Raw genomic sequence first — 8,269 nt, 5'->3', positions numbered from 1 at the left:
TACAAAAGTAATCCAATTTCTTTGGCAAAAAAAACAAAAAACAAAAAAAACAAAACATGGTACAAAGGCATCAGTGAATCTGCACTCCAGTCAGAAGGGAATGAATCTTGATTTGCAAACATGATTTATTAATTAGCATTTTAAGTATTAACATTGCACATAATCCCCTCCAAAGAAAAGCACACACAAGTAAAATAAAAAGGAAATTAAGCTTCTTTCTAATCCAACCTCAACCAAGAAGATTAAGGGAGTAGTACGTTTCAAGAATTGATTTGAGGTGTTAACAGAACTAAACAGACTCCCATTATGCATCACCAATCGCAGACCTGCTTAGCTTTCCCCTCTTTAACCAAATTAATCAGAAGCCAAATTAAACTACATGATGGGCCCCATCTGCTCTATTAAAGGAAATATTTCTAAGGGGGTGGAATAACATTCCCATTTTTTCCTCTCTCCCCCTTTTTAAAAGCTGTACTTTCAATTTCTAAATGTGCACCCACCAACTACCTGTATCCCCTTAACCTGCGCTCCCTTCCCACCCTCTCCAGATGTCAGTGTGGACAGGACAAGACAAGATGAGGGGGTGGGGAAGGGGCCTGAAGGATGACTGTGAGAAGTGGTAGGATGGAGGATTGGGGGAGTGCAGGGAGGGGAGAGCAGTGCATGTGGTCTGAAATAGGTCCAGTCCTCCAACCCTAGGACCTATGAGAAACAAAAGAAAGCGCAGGAGAGATGGATTGAAAGAAAGACCCCAAAAAAAAAAAAAAAGACCTTTAATTTAAAAATAAAAAAATAAAAAGGGCACTTTTAATCCCGAGCCAAGGATTATATTGAAAGAAAATCCAATTTCCCAGAATTTGAGCCAAAAATCTTCCCTGTGTTAAACAAAAGTCTGACTCCAAACACAGGCAGCGTTCTCAAAGACTCCTTTCAATGCCATCATTCCGCCTTAAATCCATTTACTTGACTAAAGAGTTAATGTCCATCATCAGGCCCTCTGTGACAGACTGCTAATGTTGCACATGAAGCACAAGAAGTGCAACCCTACACCCTCACGTCTCCCACCCTGTCTAATCCAAGGTTGCGCCACTTTAGTGTGGGGTCCCACCTCTTGCCAAGGGTCGTGTGACCATCCTCGTGGCCATCACTCTGCTGGTGCTGGGACAGTTGTTGGAGCTGCCTGCTGAAGTGAAGAACACAGCTGAGATTTGTCAACAAAACACCTACCAATGAAAAATGAACCAGCTGGGAAAGCAAAGAGCAACTTTAATGTCTTACCTCAGGCGATTTTACCGTTTTGGGGGAGATTTTAGGAGAGGTCTTTGGCGACTTTGATGTGGGTTTTGTATCAGATGGCTTTGAGGTCTGTGGTGGGGTACTAGGCTCTGATGCAGACTTCTCTGTATCATTCTTCAATACATGGAAAAGATGTGAAAATATTAGTAAAATACCAAAGCTTTAGAACTTCAGAAGATCCAGCTAAACCATCATACAGGCACAAAACCATAGAAATTCATCTAATAGTTAGACTCCTGTCTACCATCTAGACAGTATAAATATTACAGGGACTTAAGGGTTTTCATTGTCAATCAGGCATATTTTCAGATGAGGCGAACTGTAGTTTTTCCACTCAAATCCTGATTAAAGCCAATGAGAACACCACATTGACTGTAAAATATACAAAAACATTTACAGTACAAGTATATTTAAAAATGATGGCAGCTCTCAGTGCTCCCCCCAGCACCCTATCAGATGCAACCAAGTTATAAATTTGAAAATCCTAGGTGATTTAGAGAAAGTGTGACCTCTGACCTTGAGGTCAAGGTCCCTGAGATTTGAACTTGTACAAGACTTTTGTAGACACACCCATGGTATCCTCTGTCAGTCTACCCCAGGGCAGCTATGGCTACAACTGTAGTTTGCCTCCACCAGTGTTTTGTAAAGCGCTTCGAGGGCCCCAAAAAGCACTATATAAATGAAATCCATTATTATTATTACTATTATTACATCACCTCGTTCTTGTATTCAAACTTAGGTGCGTTTCGCCCACCAGCCCATCCGCCGGGCATGGTGACGATAAGTGTTCAGCATTTTACTGCTTGCATTAGAGCCTTAATATCTTCTGATAATCGTTTTCTGTGACCAGGACAGCTTGGCAGTGAAAAATAAGCTCATGTGGGTAGTGATCTTTTCCTCCCCAAACATCACTAACAGCTCATCTGTGCATAGTTTCCTCACTGAGTGATCTTGATATAGCTGAAGATCAAAAATATCTTACTTTGGAGACAGAGGACTCTGAATTCCTTTGCCTGCGTCGTCTGAACTGGCGGCGTTGTTTCTGGCCTTGGCCCTCCCCTGCTTCTCCATTGGTCTGAGGGCTGTCAGGTGCCGCCGCCGTAGCCACCTCGTGCTGTGGCTGCTGCTGCTTTAGCTCACTCTTCTCCAGGCTCTCTGGTGGTGCAGCCGCCTGCTGGTCTTCTACAGCCTGATTGGGAGGTGGGCGAGGACGGAATGGCCTGAATCCGAGGAAAGCACATTAAATTGCCTCAAGAATCAAGAAGTCCTTCAAACAGGATGTCTAAGCAGGACCGTAAGTTACCTGCGGTATGGGCGCCAGAATCTGCGTCGTGGCGGCCGCTGGGTCTGATCACTCTGGGTCTGATCACTCTGTGTCTGACCACCCTCTTCGTCTCCATCCTTCTGCTCACCAACTTCACCCTAAATTGGAAAAAAAACAGACAAAAGACCATTAACAACATAAGCGTTCAACTACTTCAATCCATCTCAATGTCCAGCATCATCCTAAAGGTTGTAGTCTCCCTCACACCCGTCTTTCCGCTTTAGCTTACATCTTGTGTCTCCGGCCGTGGCCTGCGCGGCCTACGGCGGCGTTGCTGAGGCCTCGCTCCCTCACTCTCTCCCGATCGGTCAGTATCAGGACCTTGCCCATCGGCTGGCTTGTTCTGGTCGCCGGGCCGAGGGCTTCGGGGAAAGAACCGTCGACGGAATCGCCGTTTGTTGGGCGCATAGCGGCTTCCTTTTACCGGAACACCACCTGGACCGGTAACATTAGCTGCTTCGGAGCCCTTTGGAACAGAGACATGCCTGAAATGCTTTCTCCAAGAGCAGTTTTTTTTTTTTTTTATACCTTTTTAAACAGCCGAGAATGTCACATTTTGTCCTTGCCATACCTTAGCTGCTTCAATCACGTCAAACTCTACAATTTCCCCATCTCCAACGCTGCGGAGAAATTTCCTGGGATTGTTCTTCGTGATTGCTGTCTGAGGAGACATGGCTAGCATTAAAAATGTGGGTACAATTAACTCCCATGAAGAAAAGAAAGACCTTACCTGATGAACGAATACATCTTCTTTGGTGTCATTCCTGCAAGAAATAAAACTTCATTAGCAAACAATAGACTGAAAAAAGTGAGGAATACTAAAAAGAAATAAGGGAGAATTCGAAACACCTTACCTGTTAATGAATCCATACCCATTACGCACATTGAACCATTTCACTGTGCCTTGGACCAAAGTGGCTACAACAAGAGCACAGCAAAAGAATAAGGAAGTGTAATAGAGCAAGTAGTCATTCAGAGCTCACACCGTTATCTTGATTACATCAGCGGTGACCTGCTCGCAAGTGAGAGCTCTATGGATCAATCATTAACCGCAAGACTTTGAAACCAGGCCTGCACTAGGTCACGAGGCGACATGGGAACACTTCCGACAATTAAGGAGTTCAAGACGAGTCACACGGACACCTGAACGATGTATTCTTCCTCACAGAGACAAGCTCAAAGCCGGCTCGTTTGTGTGTTTTACGGCAGTCTAAACTAGTTCAATTTGGCCAAATTTCCTTCTGCAATGATTTGCAGCTGGGAGGGCGCGTGCGCGTGTTTCGCTTACCAAGCGCGTGAACGACAGCTGATAAAGAAGAAAAATTGGGTCATGCGTTCAAAGTGTTCGGTTAACATGGACTTCTATACAGTCTGAATCAGCTCCATACCTACACAAACACCTGCGATTAAACCAGAGGCAGCCACTGGACTGACATGTGGGGAAAACTTTTTTTTTTGAAAAAGCACCTGTGTCCTCGAGGCCTTTTATTAATAGAAGTGAGCTTTACAAGCCAATATGTGTGACAGTCAAATAACTTCGTTTTCAACAGCGCGAGTTTAAGCATTTTTTTTTTTTTTTGGGAATATAGTCCCCAGAAAAACCTGAAAAACTCAGCCTCAAACACGTGTTGCCTAAAAAGTACCACACCGGAGACAGCAGTGGCACCCCAGGCTGCTGTAATTAACACAAATTCAACCAGCTTGGATCACACACTTCAAGAAATATCACAGAAGGAAGGGTAAAATATATATATATATATAAACACACACATTCTGTTTTTCACACCCAGGCTCGGTCAGAAGGCGCTAACTTTAAACGTTTTCTGGATATTTACCAAGAAATCTTGGCGGATAGAGTACTTCTACACCCACCTATAACTTTCCTCTCCGGCTGTGGTTTGTCTTCCACCGGTGCCGATGGTGGAGCGCTCTGCGCCTCGGCGTCGGTCATGCTCGCTGTCGGGTTACTACACTTCCACTCCCGAGTCCCCTCCCTCCTACTCTTCCCGAAACTTTCCCAAGCGCCACTGCTAAGTTTTTATCCCGGCATCCCCTCGGACTGCCGGACGGAAGCCGCGCCCTCATTGGTTTCCACGAAAGCGCGAGCTCGAATCTGATTGGTCAAGCGAGGGCGGCAATTGGGACGGAAAATCGTCAGGTGGAGGACAGACATGAGTGAAATGAAGCTGATTTGTTTTCATTTCATTTCATTCATATATATATATATATATATATATATATATATATATATATATATATATTACTAGAAAAATAGAATCGACAATCGCCAGGTTCTATTTATATAAAAATAGAATGACTGGAGTCTGTTTTTGAGAGGCCATTCATCTCTATCGATCTATATGTTATAGCTTAAAAACACAGCCTTGTAGTGTCTTTTTCACAGAACATAAATAACTGCAGAACTTAGCTGCTAGTGGGTAAACGTCTCTTTGTGATACAATGCTGTTTATATCGGTGAGTGAAAATCCCAATATGCATATACAACATGTAGACAGCCAATAGCTGCCAGCAATATAACAGCAACAGTGAAACTGTAGAAGTTAGACACATACAGTCTGATACACATTAGCATTTTTACCTGCTGTTAAACTGTTTCAGGTCTTCAAAAGAACTCTGAGCGATCTGGGAGCATTTTTCCCCATATGTAAATACAGCAATGAGAAGTTTCTGATATTTTTTTCTGCTCCTGAACAACAAATTTCTCAAAATATATATTTTTTAAATGTCATTAATTAATTGATTAAAAATAAAAAAAAATAAAAGCTCAGACTGGGGGGGGGGGGGGGGGGGGGGCACGACACTAAGTTTTCTGCCACATGGCACGGATGCTATGTAGACCAGTCAAATGTGGCATGCTTGGATCAGACACCAAATGACCACGGTAGCAGAGTCACAGTATCTGGGGTACAAGAAGCTTAAGGCAAAAGTCAGTAGCAGAATCAGCTTGTTGGTACGTTATAGATGGATGCTATTTGGATGGATGAAGAGTGCAATTTTAATTGATCAAAATGTCCTTTATTTCACTATACCCCTGATTATTTATATCCATCAGCACTTCTAGATACTTTTTTATTTGCATGTGTTATGTTCGCCACAGAAATAAGTTCTTATTTTTTTGCCCACTCAATGGTCAAAAATAGTTACACGTAAAAGGTCATCCAGAGAACTCAAATTTATTCTTCTTTTGTCCAAGAACTGAATCCCAAACTCTTGGAAATATTATTTAGCCGTCTGAAAAGATAGAGAAACTTGTTAGCACACTGGACCAATGGGCAGCACAAAATTTATGTTTTACAATACGTTAAAAATCAAAGGTTAGAAAATAAGTAATATGCTTATAAGTGTAAAGACTGGTATACAGGATTAACCAGAGCAGTGGTGAAGTAGCGGGTACCTTGAGTTTACCTAGAGTGGTAGTTGTTGCAGGAATTTAACGCTCTGCAGAAAAACTGGGCAGTCAGTTTAACATTTTCTCTGGGGGTTGTCCATGGGTCTCTATTATGTATCTCAGCGGTTTGAAATTTCTTTCTGTCATAAAGTCGAAAAGACTTTTTTTCAAGATATTCAAATCAAGACATAGACATCCACTGTCTGTAGAAGCCTGGTACCATTCAACTATGTTGTGTTTGTTGGAGTTACAGGCGTTAAGTTTTCTAGTAGTGAGCTAGAAAAATAGGTTACAGATGGTTTTTACATTAGTTTAACAGAAATAAACATTTTACATGAAGGTGAGCCAACCTAAACAGTTTAAATGTTTCATCCTGACCTGCGATGAATCCTTATCTTCGGCAAGCCAGGGACTGTTGTAAATTATCACAGCATTTTTTTAAAAAGTACATCATAACTCCAGTCATCTGTTTAAAAACAAATTGCATGACTATAGGTAATGTTCCACTCAGCGCTGTCTCTCTGTGTTTTAACGAAGCCTTGTCTTCATTTTTGTCAATGAAGGCGACAGTAAACCAGGCTGAAAGTATTCATTCAGGTTTCACTTTTTATTATGAAAAAGGAGCAGATCTTGATAAATGCATATATATGTATGCACTCCTTATATATACACTTCTTTTGTACCATTTTTGGTTAGTATATTTATCTGTTATTTAAATTTGTGCGCTATGTGAGGCAGTATACGTGTAATATTGTTATGCTTGCACAATGACAATAAAGAGTCTTAAGTGTTTTTCATTCATTTAAATGCCTGTGTATTACATGACCTGGTATAAATGTTTGTCCAGTTATGTATCCATGTTTAAAAAAAATAAGCCAACATAGATAGTCTGTGCACCAGACAATATAATATTCCTGGACCTGGAGACCTGGAATGTAAATGTGCGCCTTGGGTCAGCTTCTGTTGTTTAAGTGTGCTATAAATAAAATAGATGTGACAGTGAACATAAAAAGGTTCAGGGATTTTTCACAGGGCAATGTTCTGTGGGCTACATACTGAACTTAGATTAGAGAAACAAACTATTGATCATATCGTGCCAGTATTGCTCAAGCACCAACATCAGCATTGGTATCGATGCTCTCAATATTTGGATCAATCCACCCACCTCTACCAAATAAAACCTGGCCAAGGATCAACTTTAAAATTGTAATTGATTGGTGGATGAGCTCTCTTCAGGGGTTCAATAGTCATTTTTTTACCCATACATGTATTTTCCCCGTTTGAGGACTGTTGCCTTGATGTGTAGGTTGCTGTGACTTTCCATGAAGTTAAAAAGGGGCAACAATAAGAGCCTTTTAATTTGGGGGTTAAGCTGCAGTATACCTTTAACTGCAGCCCTCATAGGTCATAGGACTCTAATTTCACAGCACTAAATTTAACCCAGCAGCTCCAAGAACTGCCAAGTTCAACGAGATAGTTCGCTGGATACGCAGATGCCATGGGTCTCTGGACAGAGAAAAGACGCTAATGAGAAGAGTAATAATTAGTAACAGAGGGAATTGCAGGATGCAGAGAGGCACACTGGCAGGATGGCGGCACTGACTCTGTGGATTAAGAATGTTTTCAGTGATCCGGGTTAAATTATAAGGGGATATACTTGTATCCTGTTTAAGGTCCTGTATGCAACCTTTTCTATGTAACTGTACTTTCTGGACAGTGTATCTGGTGGGCTCTACTGAACGCACTGTAGCTCTGGAACAGGAATTTAACAGATGGTAGTTTTAAGGAATAATTTCTGCTATTGGGAAAAAAAATTGCACTCTGAAAACTGCTGTAAAATTCTTGGTACACACATTGGTCGTAGCGTTTACGAACTACACCCCACCGGGCAAGGTAAATAAGAGCAGGACTGAATGCACGCTGCGCTAGAAAAGCTACGCATGCGCGGAATACATCCAATTGTCGAGGTTTCGTGGACATTGGTATAAAAGTAGCATCAAGCCGCTATAAATTAGCCAGAGAAAGACCGGAAAAGTCAAAACTTCCCCTTTAGTATAAAAGCATGTTATTGTAATAATGAAAGGAGACGTGGTTTTGCGTTTTAACGAGCAGTTATGTTATTTGTAGTATTGAATTGTAGTATTGTAGTACTGGGGCACAGACAGCTTTCGTGTTTTATTGAGAAGCAGAAAATTTAAAAAAAAAAGGTTCAAAATCTGGTCAATTCACACTCTATAAAA

General features: G+C 41.6%; 1 protein-coding gene across 3 annotated transcripts; it reads right to left on the bottom strand.

Annotated features, from left to right (window-relative positions):
- Positions 1–107: 107 nt before the first annotated feature.
- LOC113018710 (Y-box-binding protein 2-A) lies at positions 108–4,676 on the bottom strand. 3 transcript variants are annotated; one of them, XM_026162034.2, is made up of 10 exons: positions 4,493–4,676; positions 3,475–3,538; positions 3,351–3,384; positions 3,192–3,281; positions 2,850–3,086; positions 2,600–2,718; positions 2,279–2,516; positions 1,279–1,410; positions 1,109–1,183; positions 108–702 (listed from the first exon to the last, which is right to left on the bottom strand). In XM_026162034.2, exons 1-9 carry the CDS (start codon positions 4,569–4,571, stop codon positions 1,145–1,147), a joined length of 1,032 nt encoding a protein of 343 aa, XP_026017819.2. In that variant the 5' UTR covers positions 4,572–4,676; the 3' UTR covers positions 108–702; positions 1,109–1,144. The 3 variants fall into 3 exon arrangements, with proteins under 3 accessions (XP_026017819.2, XP_080146750.1, XP_026017821.2); XM_080290624.1 differs by having other exon boundaries at positions 1,109–1,180; positions 4,493–4,652; XM_026162036.2 differs by having other exon boundaries at positions 108–1,180; positions 4,493–4,660.
- Between the last annotated feature and the right edge of the window lie 3,593 nt (positions 4,677–8,269).

The sequence above is a fragment of the Astatotilapia calliptera genome, chromosome 3, assembly GCF_964374335.1.
Source record: "Astatotilapia calliptera chromosome 3, fAstCal68.1, whole genome shotgun sequence".
NCBI classification, from domain to species: domain Eukaryota; kingdom Metazoa; phylum Chordata; class Actinopteri; order Cichliformes; family Cichlidae; genus Astatotilapia; species Astatotilapia calliptera.
This window is presented reverse-complemented; position numbering and strand designations above follow the sequence as displayed.